Source organism: Rhinopithecus roxellana, chromosome 20, assembly GCF_007565055.1.
Source record: "Rhinopithecus roxellana isolate Shanxi Qingling chromosome 20, ASM756505v1, whole genome shotgun sequence".
Taxonomy (NCBI): domain Eukaryota; kingdom Metazoa; phylum Chordata; class Mammalia; order Primates; family Cercopithecidae; genus Rhinopithecus; species Rhinopithecus roxellana.
The window spans coordinates 70,779,459-70,801,130 of NC_044568.1; the positions used below are offsets into that span (position 1 = coordinate 70,779,459).

A 21,672-nucleotide genomic window follows, 5' to 3' on the forward strand; every position below is an offset into this window, starting at 1 on the left:
ACTCCTGACCTCAGGTGATCCACCCACTTTGGCCTCCCAAAGTGCTGGGATTACAGGTGTGAGCCACCACGCCTGGCCAGTTTTTTTTTTGGAGACAGAGTCTTGCTCTGTCAGCCAGGCTGGAGTCCAGTGACGTGATCTCAACTCACTGCAATCTCTGCCTCCTGGGTTCAAGCAATTCTCCTGCATCAGCCTCCCGAGTAGCTGGAATTACAGGCATGCACCACCACGCCTGGCTAATTTTTGTATTTTTAGTAGAGGTGGGGTTTTGCCATGTTGGCCAGGCTGGTCTTGAACTCCTGACCTCAAATGATCTGCCTGCCTCGGCCTCCCAAAGTGCTGGGGTTACAGGCGTGAGCCACTGCACCCGGCCAAAACTCACCACTTCTTATGAAGGCTCAAGACGCAGGGAACGAGGTCCTCATAGGAGAATCCGGTGAGGTCCCACAGCTGAGTGGTCCAGGGCTGTGCTGGGGAAGAAAGCAGGCCAGGGATGGAGGGGATGGAGGGGCTGTGGTGACAGCCGCCTGCCACTTCCACTCTATAGCTCTGTGGGCTCTGCTGTGGAGTTTCTTGGAGCTCAGGGTTGCAATCCTTTTAAAACAGTTTTGGAAAAAACCCATACGTAGGGCGTGCAGGCTCACAGTCAGAAATCTGGGACATACTGAAGCTAGGAGCTGTATCTCATCCCTGAGGAAGTAACCAGGACAAATGGATGCTGGACTCTTTTCCTCCCCACAGCCTCCTCCTATGTGAGCACCTTCCCTGACACAGGCATCCCTGGGAAGGGCCTCTCCTTACTCTGCCTGTGCGTCAGTCTGGCCAGAAGCAGGGCTGCAGCAGCCAGGCGGGCTGGGGCATAGGTGGACAGGCTGGTGTGCAGCAGGGAAAGCTCGCAGAGGAAGCTGCACAGGTGCTGGGTTCTCAGCTCCACGGGGACTAGCGCCAGCAGGACCTCCTTGTAATCCACCACGGTGGGGACCTAGACAGCCGGGAGCGGGTGTGGGCTCTTAGTGCTTGGGGGCTCCTTGGTGCAGTGCCACATGCAGGCCCAGCGCAGGGTCTGGCCCAGGTGATGTTCACGTTGATGCTGCACGTGCAGCGCACCAGCGCAAGTGGCGATGTGGTGCAACCGTGGCCTCCTGCTCGGTGGCTTTGGGCACAGCAGAGAGAGCTGCCCTCTGAGTCCGTGCGGCCTCCCATAGCAGGAAAGCCAAATGCCCACCCCCACCCTCCAGCACAGCGACAACTAGGATTAATAAGGAAAATGGAACCACTGCTTACTCGAATCTTCCCTTCCAAGGCAGAAACGATCTCGCCCATCATTCTCACCAGGTCCTCATACTTGTACGTGTTGTCTGTGAGCCATACGGCCTCCCGGATAGTCAGGATCTCTTTACTGATGAACCTGCAACGCCGAGAAGGGGTCTCAGCGCAGAGCCCACTTCCTGGGGTAGGGGTGGGGCGCAGGGACCCAAGGCTTTAGGAGGCTTCAAGGTAGGGAGGGAGCCATGGCTTTGGGCTTTGGTGACAAACAGAGGCTTCATAATGGAGCCAGCTGCCTGTGGCTGACAAGGGGCATTTAAAAAAGGGTAGGCCCAGGCAGGAGGACAGCTTAGCCAGGAGTTCGAGACCACCTTGGGCAACAAAGCAAGACCCTATCTCTTCAAAAAGTTAAAAAATAAAAAATTAGCAGAGCATGGTGGCATGTGCCTATAGTCTCAGTTACTTGGGAGGCTGAGGTGGGAGGATTGCTTAAGCCCAGGAAGTTGAGGCTGCAGTGAGCTATGATTATAGCACTGCATTCCAACCAGCGTGACAGAGCAAGACCCTGTCTCAAAAAATAATCATCATAATAACAATAGGGGGGAGGTCAGAAAGTGCTGGAAAGAAGGATGAGAGCCACAAGGCAGACAGAAAGCAGCAGGGCTGTTAGGCAGACTCACAAATGTCTGCAAAAGGCCAAAGTGCCACCAGCATTCAGTTTGCTAAAAGACACCAAAGACAGAGATTTGCCCATCACATGACAGCTCTATCAGTGGGATGGAAATGTTTTAGACCCAGAAGGTGGGTGAGCCACCAGATCTAGGAATTGGAGGCAAAGGGCCCAAGGGTTGTTGGAAAGTCTGTGCCCGGTACTGTGTGGCCACAGGAATCCTGACTGTCCCCAGGCAGGGGTCACCCTGTTCTCTGCTGTCCACCAGCGTCAACTATCAGGGAACACGCTGCTCCAGTGGCCCCCGCAAGGCACCTTCCCGTTGGACTGAGGCCAAGTATCTCGGCTGCTCCGTCCTGGGGACTCTGCAGGTTGCATGTGTCATTCACTTGACAAAGAGGACAAGAGGCACGGGCACTATGCCTGCCAGCGCAGGGACTGCAGACGCCAAAAAGATGGGATGTCAGTAGCCAACAGGGAGCCCAGCGTGGGGTGTGAGGTGGCTGGTGGTTGGGGCAGGGCACTTCTGAGAGCAGAGGTGGCAGGCAGCTCAGCCTTTAAAACCTTTTTTTTTTTGAGACAGAGTTTCCCTCTGTCACCCAGGCTGGATTAGTGCAGTGGTGTGATCTCGGCTCACTGCAACCTACGCCTCCTGGGTTCAAGCGATTTTCATGTCTCAGCCTCCCAAGTAGATGGGACTACAGGCGCCCACCACCACGTCCAGCTTGCTTATTTATTTATTTATTTATTTATTTATTTATTTATTTATTTAGAGACAGAGTCTTGCCCCACTGCCCAGGCTGGAGTGCAATGGTGCGATCTTGGCTCACTGAAACCTCTGCCTCCCGGGTTCAAGCGATTCTCCTGCTTCAGCCTCCTGAGTAGCTGGGATTACAGGCGCCCACCACCATGCCCAACTAATTTTTTGTATCTTTAGTAGACACAGGGTTTCACCATGTTGGCCAGGCTGGTCTTGAACTCCTGACCTCATGATCTGCCCACACTGGGCTCCCAAAGTGCTGGGATTACAGGTGTGAGCCACCGTGCCTGGTCCCCCAGCTTAAAAAAAAAAAAAAGATAAGGCAGAATTGATTTGAGGGAGCTGTGGTGATAGTTATATAGACCACTGCAATCAGGTCTTGTGGTTGAGGAAGAAATTGGACTCAGCTCCCTGAAACATTTTTAGTGGTTATTCTCTCATTGCCAGCCGGTTTGTGGCCCAGGAGCTTGGTCGTAGGTTGCGGTGATGGATATGTGGTCAGATCCAGGGAGGCGGCCACCTAACCTCCTCAGTTGTCTCTGGTAGGAAGACCTGGGACGCTGGATTCAGGCCCAAGAGCACATCTGAAGACAGCTCTGGATGCTTGTGGCAGGGGTTGCTCCCTCCTTCCGTGGGAATGACACTGCATCGAGCCGGCACACACAGGCACAAAGAGACTACACCTCCCAGTTCCCGTCTGGTGAGACGTGGCCACAAGACTAATCTCAGTGCAAAGGTAAATGTGGCAGGTACAGGTGTCACAGGGACAAGGGCAGCACCCTAGCTGGTGGCAGAGATTAACATGGGAGATGGGGCTCCTCTGCTTCCTCATCAAACAAAAAACATCCCAATGACCTGAGCCCGGACCCTCTGCCTCTGGGTTACCTGTGCAAGAGAGAAACAAGTCTCTGTAGCTTACACATATGCTGTGTGCAGCCAAGCCTATCCTCAGCCACCATGCTCTACAGAGGAGTTGGTCTGGAAAGTACTTCCTTGGGAAATGTAGACCATGCTGGGGACAGCGGGTTTAGGAAATGCAAAACGTATTGTGAGAATCATTTCCACGTTATTCCCAAAGGCGGAACTAGGGGATCCAGCATTAGTTAAAGGAAAGCAGTAGTCTGATGTGAAAGGGACAGGCTGCCAGGTAAGGATGCACCCTACTGCTGAGAGACACCCACGTGGTTGGAGTGGGCTCTGCAGGGCACCAGTGGGGGACGAAAAACCCTCTAACTCCAAGAGTGTAGGAAACTCTGGCAACAGACTTTAGAACCTGACTTCAGAGAAGGGCAGCCGACTGCCACCCTCCCCGATCAGTCATCCTGCCGCCCTCAGGAGCCAGGTGACAGGGCTGTTCAGCCTGCGCCTGCCAGAGTGAGGCCACACTTTGGGTCCTGAGATCGCACACCAGGACAAATTGTCTGCATGCAGGCACCCCACACAGTGGCCCCCACACGCTGAAGGCTGTTCCATCACCCCTGCCTGTGGAGGGCCCTCAGTATAGCACTCCACATCTGACCAGGTGGGACACTCACGGCTCATGAGTCAAGAACCAGTAAGGGCCAGGTGCAGTGGCTCATGCCTGTAATCCCAGCACTTTGGGAGGCCGAGGTGGGTAAATCATTTGAAATCAAGAGTTTGAGACCAGCCCGACCAACATGGTGAAACCCCATCTCTACTAAAAATACAAAAAAATTAGGCAGGCATGGTGGTGCACACCTGCAGTCCCAGCTACTCTGGAGGCTGAGGCAGAAGAATTGCTTGAACCTGGGAGGCGGAGGTTGCAGTGAACCGAGATCGCACCAGTGCACTCCAGTCTGGGTGACAGAGCGAGACTTGGTCTCCAAAAAAAAGAAAAAAACCAGTGAGGAGCACGTGAAGGGCAGGTGACCCTGAACCCAGGAAGGGCCAGCATGTCCCTGCCAGCTGGGCTGAGGGGGCTTCTCACCGGGTGCAGATGACCATGCAGGCGATGCCCAGCAGCTGGAGCCTGTACCGCGGCACCAGCCTCCTCCGCAGGTACCGGTCCACACACTCCACGGTCAGGTGCAGACACAGGCTTGTGAAGTCCTTCATGGTGGCAACTTCCACCAGCCAGTCGATCAGAATGTACCTGCGGAAAGAGCAGCGCGTGGGAACTAGGGCAGGCATTCTCCATGCGTCCCTGTCTGCAATTTCAACTCCACCTGTTGGGCCTGACCAAATAACCTGGCTAGCTCTGGAATCATGGGTTTACCCTGGAACCCAGGCTGGAGAGGCCATGTCACAGGAAGCCCGGGAGGCTCCATGGGTCCCAGCCCGAAGCAGGCCCCACATCCTTCGACTGTGTTCCTGGGAGGTGGATGGACTTGCAGATCTCTGCACCCGCCCTCCCTCCAAGACCACATGTTCCTGGTGCTCCCAAACCCAAGCGCTTCGAGACCTCGACCTGGCACAAAGTGAAAAGTCAGCCCACAGCCGTTGATCCACCCACAGTGGATGAACCCTGACCCTCAGGGCATGCAGGTAGCGGCAGAAGGTAGACAGTCGCAAGAGAATGCCACAATATGCCCCAATATGGTAAATGCCTTTCTGAATAGAGTGGAGACACCTGTCTTTTTTTGAAACAGTCTCGCTCTATCACCCAGACTGGAGTACAGTGGCGTAATCTCAGTTCACTACAAACTCTGCCTCCCGGGTTCCAGTGATTCTCTTGCCTCAACCTCCCCAGTAGCTGGGATGACAGGCGCACACTAACACGCCCGGCTAATTTTTGTATTTTTTTTTTTGAGACGGAGTCTCGCTCTATCATCCAGGCTGGAGTGCAGTGGCACAATCTTGGTTCACTGCAACCTGCACCTCCCGGGTTCAAGTGATTCTCCTGCCTCAGCCTCCCGAGTAGCTGGGACTACAGGCACGTGCCACCACGCCCAGGTAATTTTTTTTATTTTTAGTAGAGGCAGGGTTTCATCATATTTGCCAGGATGGTCTCAATCTCCTGACCTCATGATCCACCTGCCTCGGCCTCCCAAAGTGCTGGGATCACAGACGTGAGCCACTGCACGCGGCCTAATTTTTGTATTTTTGGTAGAGAGAGGGATTCATCATGATGGCCAGGCTGGTCTAGAACTCCTGACCTCAGGTGATCTGCTTGCCTCAGCTTCCCAAAGTGCAGGGATGACAGGAGTGAGCCACCGCACCCGGCTGTAGATGCTTGTCTTAAAGTAGAGGGGTCAGAGTGAACAGAAAGCAAGAGAGGAGTGGGAGGATGGGTGATTCTGCTGGACAGGCAGCGCAGGTACCAGGTGTCAGCCCAGACACAGGCATCTTCAGAGGTGGAGGGGAGAAGAGGAAGACGGGCCGAGGCGTGAAAAGAATGGCAGAGGAGGAGCAGATGAGCCTCTATTTCCTCCCAGAACAGAGAACATGCAAGAGCCAGGTGTTTACAGTTTAAACTGGCCTCTACTGTGAACAGACTACAAAGCTTACTCAAAGCAGATAGATTTAACACGCTTAATGATCTGACTTCTAAAAACAAACACTGGGCCAGGCATGGGGGCCTATAATCCCAGCACTTTGGGAGGCCAAGGAGGGCAGATCATCTGAGGTCAGGAGTTCAAGACCAGCCTGGCCAATATGGTGAAATCCTGTCTCTACCAAAAAAATACAAAAATTAGCTAGGTGTGGTGGTGCATGCCTATAGTCCCAGCCACTTGGAAGGCTAAGGTGTGAGAATTGCTTGAACCCAGGAGGCGGAAGCTGCAGTGAGCTGAGATCACACCAGTAGGCTCCAGTTTGGGCAATAGGGTGAGACTCCATCTCAAAAAAAAAAAAAAAAAAAAAAAAAATTTAATTAATTAAAAAAATAAAAATAAAAACAGGGCGGGGCACAGTGGCTCATGCCTGTATTCCCAGAACTTTGGGAGGCTGAGGCGGGTGGATCATGAGGTCAGGAGTTCAAGACCAGCCTGACCAACACGGTGAAACCCCGTCTCTACTAAAAATAAAAAAATTAGCCAGGCGCAGAGGCAGGCACCTGTAATCTCAGCTACTCGGAGGCTGAGGCAAGAGAACTGCTTGAACCCAGTGGGGCAGAGGTTGCAGTGAGCCGAGATCGCACCACTGGACTCCAGCCTGGGCGACAGACTGAGACTCCATCTCAAAAATAAAATAAAATAAATTAAAAAGTAAAAATAAAACAGACCACTGAATTGCATACATTAAAATAGTGAATGTACCTTCGTTTTACATCAAATGCTGCATCTCCCTGGTAAATTAAAAAAAAAAAAATGCCCACACACATAAAATGAATTTCAACAAACCAAAAAAAGAGAGCAGACCAAGAAGGTTAGAAGGTGTTATCAGCATATTTCTTCCAACAGAAAGATGGAAGGGGACTGCTTCACCACACAGGCAGCACAGGACTCAATAGCACTACAGCTTGGTGCCATTTTATAAAAAGATTTTCATTCTTTTTTTGTGAGGAGAGGGTCTTGCTCTGTGTCTCAGGCTGGAGTGCAGTGGCACGATCATAGCTCGCTGCAGTGAACTCCTGGCCTCAAGTGATCCTGCCACTTTGGCCTTCCAAAATGCTAGGATTATAGGTATGACGCACAGCGCCCGGCCAGTGTCATTTAATGTAGGGGAAAGGGGTGCTACATCCCTAGGCCTGTGTGTCAGTGTGCATGTGTGATGTGTGTGTGTGTGTCAGAAAGGGATATCAGGCCTCTCTAGGGAAGGGATGATAATTCTTTTTTCTTCATAGAGATGGGGTTGGTCTTAGACTCCTGGGTTTAAGCGATCCTCCCTCCTCAGTGTCCCAAAGTGCTAGGATTGGCTGGGCGCAGTGGCTCGCGCCTATAATCCCAGTACTTTGGGAGGCTGAGGTGGGCAGATTGCTTGAGGCCTGGTCAAAATGGTGAAACCGTCTCTACTGAAAATACAAAAATTAGTCAGATGTCATGACACATGCCTACAATTCCAGCTAATCAAAAAGCTAAGGTAGGAGAATCATTTGAACCTGGGAGAGGGAGGTTGCAGTGAGTCAAGATCGCACCACTGCACTCAACCTGGGTGACAGAGCAAGACTCTGTCTCAAAACAAAACAAAACAAAACAAAACAAAGCAAAACAAAACAAAAAACTTAGGATTAGGATTACAGGTGTGAGCCAGCACGCCTGGCCTGACCTGGTCATTTTGTAAATATGTAAATGTTTACTGAGTGCTTACTATGTGCTGGGTGTTGTCTCCTGATGGGGTAACCAGAGGCTTCCCATTGTAAATCCAAACTGTATCTGAAATCTCATGCATAAAGTTGAAAATCACGCATGTTTTCCATTTTACCCTCTCTGTGATTTAGTGGTCAGCATGACAGCTGCCCCAGAAGGCAGGGCTCCTGAGGGCCACTGAGTTTCATGTGACATGCTGATGCTTACAGAGACTGGCCATAAAGAAAAGGCTGTGTCCCAGCTTTGGGAATTGGAAATATGAATCTCAACATCTCAGAAAGATGTTTAAGATGTTCAATGGAGGCTCAGAGCAGTGGCTCACGCCTGTAATCTCAGTACTTTGGGAGGCCATGGTGGGCAGATCGCTTGAGGCCAAGAGTTTGAGACCAGCCTGGCCAACATGACAAAACCCCATCTTTACAAAATATACAAAATTTAGCCAGGTGTGGTGCCTGTAGTCCTACTTGGGGGACTGAGTTAGGAGAAAGGTTTGAGCCCAGGAGGCGGAGGTTATAGTGAGCCGAGATCACACCACTGCACTCCACCCTGAGTGACAGACAGCCTATCGCAAAAAAAAAAAAAAAAACAAAAAAAAAAACAAAAAAAGATGTTCAACATGTTCTATGGCTTAAAAAAGATCACTGCACTGTGGGAGGCTGGGGCAGGAGGGTCGTTTGAAAAGCTCAGGAGTTCAAGACTAGCCTGGGCAACAGAGTGATACCCTGTCTCTACTAAAAATACAAAAATTAGCTGTGCGTGGTGGTGTGACCTGTAGTCCCAGCTACTCAGGAGGGCAAGGCGGAAGGATCACTTGAGACTGGGAGGCGGAGGTCTGCAGTGAGCTGAAATCATGCACTCTGGCCTGAGTGACAGAGCCAGACCCTGTCTCAAAAAAAAAAAAAAAAAAAGGTAACTGAAGAAAGCAGAGTAGGATATTTTCTTCCAAAAAGTCCATAATAACTTAGGTATTACCCAAGACCAGGCGCGGTGGCTCATGCCTGTATTCCCAGCACTTTGGGAGGCTGAGGTGGGTGGATCACGAGGTCAGGAGATTGAGACCATCCTGGCTAACGTGGTGAAACCCCATCTCTACTAAATATAAAAAAAATTAGCTGGGTGTGGTGGTGGGCACCTGTAGTCCCAGCTACTCAGGAGGCTGAGGCAGGAGAATTGCTTGAAGCCAGGAGGCAGAGCTTGCAGTGAGCTGAGATCGTGCCACTACACTCCAGACTGGGCGACAGAGCGAGACTCCGTCTCAAAAAAAAAAAAAAAAAAAAGGGTGATATGGAACTCTATGCCGCCCTATGACAGGGCTCCCTTCCCCTGGAGGCTGCTGTGCCACTCTGATTAGAAGCCCCAGCCTGAATGACTCACCTCATTGTGTCATTGAGTCCCTTCTGCACGGAGAAGACTTGCTGCTTACTGACAGCCTGGGAAGCCTGAAATAGCTGGCAGACGATCTCATTGGAAGCTCTCACCTCTAGTCCAAGCTGGTTTCCATTTGCACAGGCTTTGGCTAAAGACAGCTGAGGAAGAAAAGACAAACATGAGTGTGAGGCAGCAGCTGTGTTGTGGTTTTCCATTTCTGAAGCAAAGGGCCATTCAGGCAGCAAATGCATATGGACGCACTGCCCCACTTAACTTAAACCTTCACAAGCTTCGGGAACGAGGATGGCTCAGGTTTTAATTATTATTCTTTTTTGAATAAGTCATAGATGACATGAGAAAAGATATATAATGAAATGTCAATGGCCTTTCCACCGTGGCTCAGGTCTCAGTTTCTTACATGGCTAACGCCTGGGGCAGCTGTGTTAAGTCTCTGGTCACACACCCCAGTGCTCTCCAAAAGGCTTCTGCCAATGTTTATACCCAGGAATAGGAGCACCTGCTTCATCACAGCTTCATACCAGCAAACACTGTGATTATTAAAAACAGCTATTTTCAGGCCAGGCGCGGTGGCTCATCTTTAATCCCAGCACTTTGGGAGGCCGAAGCAGGTGGATCACGAGGTCAGGAGATCGAGACCATCCTCGCTAACACGGTGAAACCCTGTCTCTACTAAAAATACAAACAAAAAAATTAGTCAGCCGGGCGCGGTAGCTCAAGCCTGTAATCCCAGCACTTTGGGAGGCCGAGACGGGTGGATCATGAGGTCAGGAGATCGAGACCATCCTGGCTAACACGGTGAAACCCCGTCTCTACTAAAAAATACAAAAAACTAGCCAGGTGAGGTGGCAGGCACCTGTGGTCCCAGCTACTTGGGAGGCTGAGGCAGGAGAATGGTATAAACCCAGGAGGCAGAGCTTGCAATGAGCTGAGATCTGGCCACTGCACTCCAGCCTGGGCGACAGAGCGAGACTCCTTCTCAAAAAAAAAAAAAAAAAAAAAATTTAGTCAAGTATGGTGGTGGGCGCCTGTAGTCCCAGCTACTCGGGAGGCTGAGGCAGGAGAACGGTGTGAACCCGGGAGGCGGAGCTTGCAGTGAGCCGAGATTGCACTGCTGCACTCCAGCCTGGGTAACAGAGTGAGACTCTGCCTCAAAAAAAAAAAAAACCAAAAACCAAAAAACAAAAAAATAGCTATTTTCAGAAATTACCAGTCACTCAAACACAGAGAAATACACATATATACACACACACATATATATACATATATATATATATAATTTGCTAATATGATGAGCCCAAAATATCTCATTTAAAAGTGCCCTCTTACGACTAGTAATAAGGTTGAACATTCCAATTTCTAACCACTTGAGTTTATTTCCTCTTTTTATTTATTTATTATTAATTTTTTTTTGGTCAAGTGCGGTGGCTCACTCCTGTAATCCCAACACTTTGGGAGGCAGAGGCCGGCAGGTTACTTAAGGTCAAGAGTTTCAGACCCGCCTGGCCAGCATGATGAAACCCCGTCTCTACTAAAAATACAAAAATTAGCTGGGTGTGGTGGCGGGCGCCTATAGTCCCAGCTACTCAGAAGGCTTGAGCCCAGGCATCAGAGGTCACAGTGAGCTGAGATCACACCATTGTGCTCTAGCCTGGGCAACAGAGAGATAACTCCTGGCTTCAAGTGATCCTCCTGCCTCAGCCTCCCAAAGTGTTGGGATTAAAAATGTAAGCCACTGCACCCAGCCCTACTTCCTCTTTTTTGAGAATCAACTGAGGCTCCCCTGAACTTCTATCAGAGTCTTCCTATTCTTATTGATTACCCTCAGTTTCCAACAGAACTACGTTGCTGCATTTCTCGTAAACAATTTTTTTGTTGAGATAAGGTCTCCCTCTGTAGACCAGGCTGAAGTGCAGTGTTGCGATCACAGCTCTCTGCAGCTTTGACCTCCCAGGCTCAAGTGGTCCTCCTGACTCAGCCTCCTGAGTAGCTGGACTACAAGGCACATGCCACCACATCCAGCTAATTTTTTTTTCGAGATGAAGTCTCGCTCTGTTGCCAGGCTGGAGTGCAGTGTGGCATGATCTCGGCTCACCGCAACTTCCTCCTCCTGGGTTCAAGCAATTCTCCTGCCTCAGCCTCCCGAGTAGCTGGGATTATAGACACGCACCACCATGCCCAGCTAAATTTGTTTTTGTATTTTTAGTAAAGACAGGGTTTCACCATGTTGGCCAGGGTGGTCTCCATCTCTTGACCTCGTGATCCGCCCGCCTCAGCCTCCCAAAGTGCTGGGATTACAGGCATGAGCCACTGCACCCAACCCATCCAGCTAATTTTTATTTTATTTTATTTTTTGAGACGGAGTCTCGCTCTGTCGCCCAGGCTGGAGTGTAGTGGCCGGATCTCAGCTCACTGCAAGCTCCGCCTCCCGGGTTCACGCCATTCTCCTGCCTCAGCCTCCCGAGTAGCTGGGACTACAGGCGCCCGCCACCATCCAGCTAATTTTTAAATTTTTTGTCGAGATGGGGTCTTACTATGTTGCCAGGGCTGGTCTTGAACTCCTGGACTTGAGCGATCCTCCCAACTCAACCTCCTAAAGTGCTAGGATTACAGGTGCGAGCCACCACGGGTGGCCTTCTTGTAAATCTGCTGACTGGCTTTTTGGATATGAACACCACAATGTACTATGACACCTCGGGCTGGGCCATTATCAATTTGTAATTTTGTCCCTAGCATTTGAGCACAGATCACTCTGCCACCCACTTGGTGGGGTGACAAGAACAAGCTTCTATCCATTTGGCAAATAGGAGCTTTCTTTGATTTGTCCTGACAACTTTTTTTTTTCTTCAGACAGAGTCTTGCTCTGTCGCCCAGGCTGGAGTGTAGCGGTACTGCAACCTCTGCCTCCCGGGTTCAAGTGATTCTCCTGCCTCAGCCTCCTGAATATCAGGCGCCTGCCACCATGCCTGACTAATTTTTGTATTTTTAGTAGAGACGGTTTCACCATGTTGGCCAGGCTGGTCTTGAACTCCTGACCTCAGGTCATCCACCTGCCTTGGCCTCCCAGAGTGCTGGAATTTCAGGCGTGCGCTACCGCGCCTGGCCCTGACAAATTCTTTACAGCTATGGGGGAGAGTCTACCAGTGCTTGATTTCCTGCCTCTAGCCCTGGATGACTTGGTGACTAGGTGACATGACTAGCAAGGCCCTAACAGGAAGAGGAAGCAGGAAGGGACTCTACACGCCCCTCTGCTATCAAGCAGCCTCAAGTTTTGTTGTTAAGATCAGTTCTACCTATGGGACAAATTTCAAGAATGGCACAAATTTTGACATCAGCTATAGGTCACAAGCATTTGAAAATTAAGAGGTTGGCTGGCTGAGAGGCAAGGGTGGATGGGCATGGATGAATAACATATTTCCCAGCTCTTCTCACTCTGTACCTGTCCTTTAAGACTCAGTTCCAGTGCTGAACCGATCTTACGGCATCCCTCAATCCTGGCCTCCCTGTGGGAGCCCAGACAGTCCTGCCCCAAGGTTGGAGGGAGAAAGGCCAGCTCCCCACATCATCCCAGGCCCGCACCTCACCTGCGCTTCCCAGCAGCCTTTGGCAGCGTAGTCCCTGACTTTTCGGAAGCTGTGGAGGCATCGCCCAGGATCTGACACCTGTCAAAGAGAGAAGATCACCGGGGCCTTTATACAACTATGTCTTGGGAGGAACTCAGAACCAAGACTCAGAAGGGCCGACACTACACTAACTTCCCACCTCTTCTCTCTCAAACGGCGGGAGTCATTTTTGGAGGTGCCAAGAACAGCCAACTGACCAGCAGCTCCTGGAGGCTGACAGGCTGGGAGCAGCAAGAGCCACTACCCTTTTGCGGACAGAACCACATCCAAGGACCAAGTGTCAACTATGCCTTTGTCCAGCGTAACTCCCCCTAACCCAGAGCAGGCTCCACTCACATCCGTCCTCCTGTCGCTTTCCCAGAGGAGGTAGGAGCTGGTTAGACATCCCTGATGAGCAGCCTCCTCAAACAGGTCACGGGCCTGCTGCTGCTTCTCTTCATCCTAGAATAAATCCCAGCAGAGTTCATTCTTCCCTTATTCTCTTTTTCATTTTTATTTTTTGAGACAGTTTTGCTTGTCACCCAGGTTGGAGTGCAATGGTGCCATCTTGGCTTACTGCAACCTCTGTCTCCTGGGTTCAACCAATTCTTCTGCCTCAGCCTCCTGAGTAGCTGGGATTACAGGCGCCCGCCATCATGCCCAGCTAATTTTTGTATTTTTAGTAGAGACAGGGTTTCACCATGTTGGCCAGGCTGGTCTTGAAATCCTGGCCTCAGGTGATTCACCCACCTTGGTCTCCCAGAGCGCTGGGATTACAAGCATGAGCCACTGTGCCTGGCTGTTTTTGTTGTTGTTGTTGTTGAGACAAAGTCTTCCTCTGTCACTCAGGCCAAAGTGTAGTGGCGTGATCTCGGCTAACTAAAACCTCGGCTTTCCAGGTTCAAGCAACTCTCATGCATCAGCCTCTGAGTAGTTGGGATTACAGGTGCCCACCACCACGCCTAACTAATTTTTGTGTTTTTTAGTAAAGATGTGGTTTCAACACATTGGCCAGGTTGGTCTCAAACGCCTGACCTCAGGTGATCCACCCGCCTTGGCCTTCCAAGGTGCTGGGATTACATGCGTGAGCCACCATGACTGGCCCTTATTCTTTACTTGATGTTCAGTCACTCTACTCACCATCCTCCTCCCTTTCTATACTCTTTTTTTTTTTTTTCCCTGAGACTGAGTCTCGCTCTGTTGCCAGGCTGGAGTGCAGTGGTGCAATCTCGGCTCACTGCAACCTGCACCTCCCAGGTTCAAGCAATTCTCCCTGCCTCAGCCTCCTGAGTGGCTGGGATTATAGGCACCCGCCACCAAGCCCAGCTAATTTTTGTGTTTTTTAGTAGCGACCTGGTTTCACCATTTTGGCCAGGCTGGTCTTGAACTCCTGACCTCAGGTGATCCACTCACCTTGGCCTCCTAAAGTGCCGGGATTATAGGCATGAGGCACCACACCCGGCCCCTATACTTTTAAGTGGTAACACACATTGCTCTGAGCTTTAATAAAATGAGTTATCTAAATCAGAGCAGAAGTGACTTCTCTACAGAGGCACCACTCCAAAGCCAGCCAGGAGTGTGAACTCAAGAACTCCGGCCACAAAAGCCCTGCTCTCTTCCTGGAAGGGTTTATGTTTGGGCTGGGACTGCATGATCCCTGGTTCAGCTCTGCACCATCAAAGGCCTGCCCTTCTCACCTGCTGCCAAAGGAACTGCCCTCAACTGCCAGGACAGTGCTGGTGGCCCTCAGTGGTGGCTCTCAGGGCTTCCCCTCAGTGTCCCTCTCTGATGCGTTTGCCAAGCCTGTCACTAGAAGCCACTACATTCCCTCAATTTGCTGCAAAGGGGGTTTACGGATCACAAAGTCCATTAGGACATCAAGAGCAGAGAGGTCCACACAGGCAGGAGAAGCCCACCAAAAGCAGGGCCAGCAGACGAGCGAGCATCGAGGTTCAATGCCTCCTTGCGATCTGCTCTGCAGTTCTCACCACCCCCCCACTCCCCCACCAGGTGGGTCATGGAGCCAGGATCGGAGCCCGCGGCCTGGCCCATGTGTACTCCCTGGCTTCTTCAGCTGGGCCTTTCTGGGCAAGGCTTGCCTTTTGTTTTGGGCCTTGTATTCCCCCTTCTGCTGCTTTTCACTTCCAGGATCTTGGCTAGGGATGTATCAAACACAAAGTCCAAGTGCAGAGAACAATTTGACTCACCTCGAACAGACTCAGCACTCTGCCCAAGCAGTGCAATATGGATGCTTTGTGAGTCTTTAAAAAAAGGAGAAAGAAGTGTGATTTCCAGCAGACAGAACTGCCTGGGGGCCACCCTCCCTTGTTTGTGTCTATGGGTCCCATGCCCATGGCCCTGCTGTCTGGCCCTCCCTTCCCTGCAGAGGGCCACTCTCAGATTTCAGTCTTTTTTTTTTTTTTTAATGGAAACAGGGTCTTGCTCTGTCACCCAGGCTGGAGTGCAGTGGCGTAGTCACAGCTCATTGCAACCTCAACCTCCCAGGCTTAAGCGATCCTCCCACCTCAGCCTCCCGAGTAGCTGGGACCATAGGTATGCACCACCACCCCTGGCTAACTTTTTTGTATTCTTTGTAGATGAGGTTTCATCATGTTGCCCAGACTGGTCTCGAACTTCTGGCCACAAGCGATTCTCCGGCCTCGGCCTCCCAAAGTGTTAGGATGATAGGCGTGAGCCACCTCATCCGGCAGGATTTGGGTCTTGAGCTCCAACTGCCCCATGCAGCCTCAGCCCTCAGTTTCCAGCCATCAGCACATGTGCCCAGAACTCTGCAGCCCACCCTGGCTCTCAGGCTTCCTCCTCTGTGCCAGGTAATTTCGAGATGCATTCCCCACATCTGCACTCTCAGTTTTCTGCATCTTCACTTCCCTTAGGCTCCTGACTTTCCGGGGTCCAGGGTCTACCTTCGGGGTCTTCCTGTGCCATGGGACCCTGCAGGTGGCCTCGCAGGTGCTGCCCCTCGCCCAGACTCACCCTCTGCAGCTGGCACTCTGCCCTGAGGCTCTCGTGAACCACAGCCTTGCAGCAGCTTCCGCTCACTGACCATGGAGGGCGGATGAAGAGCCAGATGAAAGGCGCAGCACCCACGTTCAGCCGCTCAGCGAGACTAAAGAAGCGAGAGGCCTTCAGGCCATTCACTTCTGCGCGGGCCTCATCAGACACAGACACTGTGGGGACAGATAGGACAGAGCCCAGGGATGTCTCTTAGGGATGGAATGTGGGAAGTTCTCCATGGTCTTGGTGGAAAGTGTAACGCCTGAAGTCCACCATAGTGCAAAGCAGCTGGTGTTTAAGGAGGGAAGAGCCCTCCAGGATGGGGCACCTGTCTTTTCTCCCCCTACTTTGTTAATGTCTAGAACAGGTGGGTCATTGTGATCAATGCCCCTGCTGCAGTCCTCCCGGAAGCCTGGATTCTGAAGGTCAGGGGAAGCAGACCCTGCGACGCTTCATGTCCCATCCTCCCTCCAGCTGGGAACCACCGCCCGACCCCCTGGTAATGGGTCCACGGCAGGGGTGGGGGTTCTTTTGGGGACGAGGAGAATATTCTAAAATTAGACAGTGGCAATGACTGCACAACCCTGTGAATATACTAAAAACCACAGAACTGCATGCTTTAGATGGGTGAACTGTATGGCATGTGAATTTTACGTCTGGGAGCTGCTCTCTGATGGGAGGGCAGGGGTAGGACCTCGGGTCCCCTGATTCTGGAGAAGGGTGTTGCTCATGGTCCCTGTCAGTCACCACAATCCTGCCAGCCAGCCAAGGGTAGGGACTCTCTCCCAGCAAGACACCAGATCGTTTAGAAGTGGGAATGTGGGAGGCTACACCCCAGTCTTTGTTTTGAGAGCTGGGACAGACTGTGGGCTCGTTCCTTGGGGTGCTGGCCAGATAAGCGGGAACTGGTAGAAGAAAAGGCTGTGCAAGTTTCTTTCAAGGAGCACCTGGCCTCTGGGGATGAAGGGATCCAGGAACCAGGCCAGCTTTAACCTGCCCATACCTGCTTCCCGTTTAGAAGCTTGGCTCTGTGTTACAGGGCACGCTGACCTCTGTCTCAAGAATTCTAAGAGGATGGCCAAGGAGAGGGCCAGCATCCACACACGGGTCTGCGTGCTCATGGCACAGAGGGCGGGGAGCCCGATCAGCCCCCATGCTGAGGCTCTGGTTCAGTCACTCTTTGCCAACTGAAATTAAAGGGTTTGCTAAAACAAGAGGTGACTCTCTCATAACCTACAAAGTCAGAGTATCATTAGCAGGTTCTTCAGCAGGGTACATCTGGGCACGAGCTCCTGAGAGGGAATGGGAAGGTAGGCCATTGGACAGAGCAAGGACAGTGACTGAACTGCTAACACAGGGACCACCTCTTCATATGGCCAAAGGCTCACGCCTATCTAAAGCGACAACACGCAGGAGGGGTGAGGACTTACGGCCTTCATTGTAGAGGTAAGCTATGCCCAGCTTCACAGCAGCTTCGAAATTCCCCTTTTCAGCAGCCCTGAAACATTAAGAACATAAAGCATCACAATATTTTATGCCACAAACGGTATGAAGCACCATAGTACTTGAAGAAGTCAGAATACTTGTTCCCTGAATTGAATATATATATACATCTATATACACACACACATATATATGTGTGTATATAGATGTATATATGTGTGTGTGTATATATATATACACACACACACAAATATTTGAGACAGGGTCTTGCTCTGTTGCCCATGCTGGAGTGCAGTGGTGCAATCACAGTTTACTGCAGCCTCAACCTCCTGTGCTTAAGCCATTCTCCCACCCCGGCCTCCCAAGTAGCTAGGACCACAGGCATGTGCCACCATGCTCAGCTAGTTAAACAAAAAAATTTTTGTTTTCTAGATACAGGGTCTTGCTACATTGCCCTGGCTAATTTTGAATTCCAGACCCAAGCGATCCCCCTGCCTCAACCTCACAAAGTGCTGGGATTATAGGTTTGAGCCATCATGCCTGGCCCTAGAACATTTCTTTTTCTTTTTTTTTTTTTTTTTGAGACGGAGTCTCGCTCTGTCACCCAGGCTGCAGTGCAGTGGCCAGATCTCAGCTCACTGCAAGCTCCGCCTCCCGGGTTCACGCCATTCTCCTGCCTCAGCCTCCCGAGTAGCTGGGACTACAGGCGCCCGCCACCTTGCCCGGCTAGTTTTTTGTATTTTTTAGTAGAGACGGGGTTTCACCGTGTTAGCCAGGATGGTCTTGATCTCCTGACCTTGTGATCCGCCCGCCTCGGCCTCCCAAAGTGCTGGGATTACAGGCTTGAGCCACTGCGCCCGGCCAGAACATTTCTTAATATCATGTAGTCAAATATGAATTATCCATTACATGCTATGACACAGATGAACCTTGAAAACATCAGGGTCCGTGAAATAAGCCGGCCACAAAAGACCACGTGTTGCAAGATTCCATGTGAAATCCTCACAAAAGGCAAATCCAGAGAGACAGAAAATCAATTAGGGGTTGTCTAGAGTTTCCAGGATTGTGGGGAAAATGGGAAGTGACTGCCGATGGGGACAAGCTTTCTTCTTGGGGTAAGGAGAATGTTCTAAAGTTAAGTACTGGTAATGTCTGTACAACTCTCAGTATACTAAAAACCAATGAGTTATACATTTTATTTATTTATTTACTTATTTATTTATTTTGAGACGGAGTCTCGCTCTGTTGCTCAGGCTGGAGTGCAATGGCGCAATCTCAGCTCACTGCAACCTCTGCCTCCTGGGTTCAAGCGATTCTCCTGCCTCAGCCTCCTGAATAGCTGTCATTACAGGCATGTGCCACCATGCCCAGCTAATTTTTGTATTTTTAGTAGAGACGGGGGTTTCACCATGTTGCTCACGCTGGTCTCGAACTCTTGACCTCATGATCTGCCCGCCTTGGTCTCCCAAAGGGCTGGGATTACAGGCGTGAGCTACCGTGCCTGGCCACATTTTATTTTATTTTTTATTTTATTTTATTTTTTTTCTGAGAAGCAGTCTCGCTCTGTCGCCCAGGCTGGAGTGCAGTGGCCGGATCTCAGCTCACTGCAAGCTCCGCCTCCCGGGATTACGCCATTCTCCTGCCTCAGCCTCCCGAGTAGCTGGGACTACAGGCGCCGCCACCTCGCCCAGCTAATTTTTTTTTTTTGTATTTTTAGTAGAGACGGGGTTTCACTGTGTTAGCCAGGATGGTCTCGATCTCCTGACCTCGTGATCCGCCCATCTCGGCCTCCCAAAGTGCTGGGATTACAGGCTTGAGCCACCGCGCCCGGCCACATTTTATTTTTTTTTTTTTTTTTTTTTTTTTTTTTTTTTTTTTTTTTGAGGAGGAGTCTCGCTCTGTCGCCCAGGCTGGAGTGCAGTGGCGTGATCTCGGCTCACTGCAAGCTTCGCCTCCCGGGTTCCCGCCATTCTCCCGCCTCAGCCTCCGAGTAGCTGGGACTACAGGCGCCCGCCACCTCGCCCGGCTAGTTTTTTGTATTTTTAGTAGAGACGGGGTTTCACCGTGTTAGCCAGGAGGGTCTCGATCTCCTGACCTCGTGATCCACACGCCTCGGCCTCCCAAAGTGCTGGGATTACAGGCTTGAGCCACCGCGCCCGGCCCACATTTTATTTTTTTATTATTTTTTTGAGACAGTGTTACCCCATCACCCAGGCTGGAGTGCAATGGCACAATCTTGGCTCACTGCAACCTCCGCCTGCTGAGTTTAAGCAATTCTCATGCTTCAGCATCCAGAGTAGCTGGGACTACAAGCACCCATCACTGCACCCAGCTAATTTTTGTATTTTTAATAGAGACAGGGTTTTGCCATGTTGGCCGGGCTGGTCTCAAACTCCTGACATCAAGTGACCCACCCGCCTTGGCCTCCCAAAGTGCTGGGAATACAGTTGTGACACCACACCTGGCTGAGTTCTACACTTTAAATGGGTGAACTGTGTGATGTGTGGATCATGTCTCAATAAGAAATATATACATTTCCCCTGGAAGCAGCCTAAGCATGGCCCCGGCAACATGGCTGCCTGTCCTTGTTGGTTGTCTATCTGGATTTCTGGCAACTCAAGTGGACAAGGGCCACAGTGAATCCCTGTCAGAAAATCCCCGCCTGAGATCACGAGATCAGGAGATCGAGACCATCCTGGACAACATGGCGAAACCCCATCTGTACTAAAAATACAAAAATTAGCTGGGCATGGTAGCGCGTGCCTGTAATCCTAGCTACTCGGGAGGCTGAAACAGGAGAATTGCTTGAACCAGGGAGTCGGTGGTTGCAGTGAGCCGAGATCGCATCACTGCACTCCAGCCTGGTGACAGAGCGAGACTCCATCTCAAGAAAAAAACAAACAAAAAAGAAACAAACAAAAAAGAAAAATCCCCGCCTGCGCTGTGGTTCCTTGGTTTGTTTTGAGGGCAGCTGGTACCTGGGACCATGAGCACACGTGGACAGGAGGCCAGGATGTGGAGTGCAGGTTGGGGTGGGATCAGCCAGTGAGTGAAACATTACAGGATAGAAATCACATGGTTTTGACCAAAAGGAAGGCAGGCTGAGTGAAGTTTCCACAGGAAGAGGACTCATGTCTGGGTCATGTGGGAATGGATCAGTGGCACGAGGGATGAATGACTGCACGGCCTGCTGGAAGGTGTGTGGCTTGTGCGGCTTGATGCGTGAGGTCTGCCACCCTCAGTCACTCCCCAGGGGATGAGGCAACGTCATGGGAGATAGCAACAGGAAAACTGTTACTGAATCAGGCCGTGAGACACAGACTGGCACATAGGAAGGCCAAGACAGGAGAAGACTGAGCCATTCTCAGGGTGCAGAGATACCTTTCAAAGAGCTTCAGGTTCCCTGGAGACGGCCACAGCTCCTGGAAGCTGGCACATGCCCACACACTGGCGTGGTTGTCCACCAGGTCCTTCAGCTGGGAGTGTACCTGCAGAACAACAGGGGCCGGGGCTGGGTCATGGAGGGACCACCTGAAGGCTCCACGCCTGGAGGTTCTTTTTTTTTTTTGAGACGGAGTCTCGCTCTGTCGCCTAGGCTGGAGTGCAGTGGCCGGATCTCAGCTCACTGCAAGCTCCGTCTCCCGGGTTTACGCCATTCTCCTGCCTCAGCCTCCCGAGTAGCTGGGACTACAGGCACCCGCCACCACACCCGGCTAGTCTTTTTGTATTTTTTTAGTAGAGACAGGGTTTCACCGTGTTACCCAGGATGGTCTCGATCTCCTGACCTCGTGATCTGCCCGTCTCGGCCTCCCAAAGTGCTGGGATTACAGGCTTGAGCCACCGCGCCCGGCCACCTGGAGGTTCTTAAGGACAAGACGCAGATGTAGGATCTCCTGTCTCCCTCCCCATCCCAAGTAGTCGAGGTCCCCAATCTCTGTGTGAAAGTAACTGTCGCTTTGAACAGATAAAACAGCCCAGAAACGAGTTTCTCTGAGGTTCTAAAGCAGGGCAGAGGACAATGATCTTGGAAGGCGGGAACAAACACCTAGGCTGAGAAAGAGGGTCCCACATCCCTGCAAAGGTGTCACCCCCAAAGACAGGGGAAACACTCTAAATGGGGGCAGGCAGGACGGAAATGTGTTTTGTGCTTCCCCACTGGAGGACTTGCTAGTGGGAGTGTGGAAACAGGTCACAGGGACTCAGGGCAAAGAACACCACCCATGATGGAGGTCTCAGGTAGAACCTGGAGCCTCTGCGCTAGGCCAGCGCAGGAAGTGTCCAGGCCAGGACCTGGAGCACAGGTGAGCATTTTAAGCACCAAAG

General features: G+C 51.3%; 1 protein-coding gene across 1 annotated transcript in view; it reads right to left on the minus strand.

The window, feature by feature from the left end:
• Positions 1-21,672, minus strand: part of CCNF (cyclin F) — a 33,533-nt gene that overhangs the window by 8,612 nt on the left and 3,249 nt on the right. The window contains exons 3-13 of the mRNA XM_010387886.2: positions 20,731-20,837; positions 17,337-17,404; positions 15,886-16,079; positions 15,099-15,152; positions 13,249-13,353; positions 12,874-12,951; positions 9,278-9,429; positions 4,645-4,809; positions 1,285-1,408; positions 802-982; positions 383-470 (exon numbers count right to left, since the gene is read on the minus strand). Coding sequence (XP_010386188.1) covers positions 383-470; positions 802-982; positions 1,285-1,408; positions 4,645-4,809; positions 9,278-9,429; positions 12,874-12,951; positions 13,249-13,353; positions 15,099-15,152; positions 15,886-16,079; positions 17,337-17,404; positions 20,731-20,837 — 1,316 coding nt within the window. The remainder of the gene's footprint in view (positions 1-382; positions 471-801; positions 983-1,284; positions 1,409-4,644; positions 4,810-9,277; positions 9,430-12,873; positions 12,952-13,248; positions 13,354-15,098; positions 15,153-15,885; positions 16,080-17,336; positions 17,405-20,730; positions 20,838-21,672) is intronic.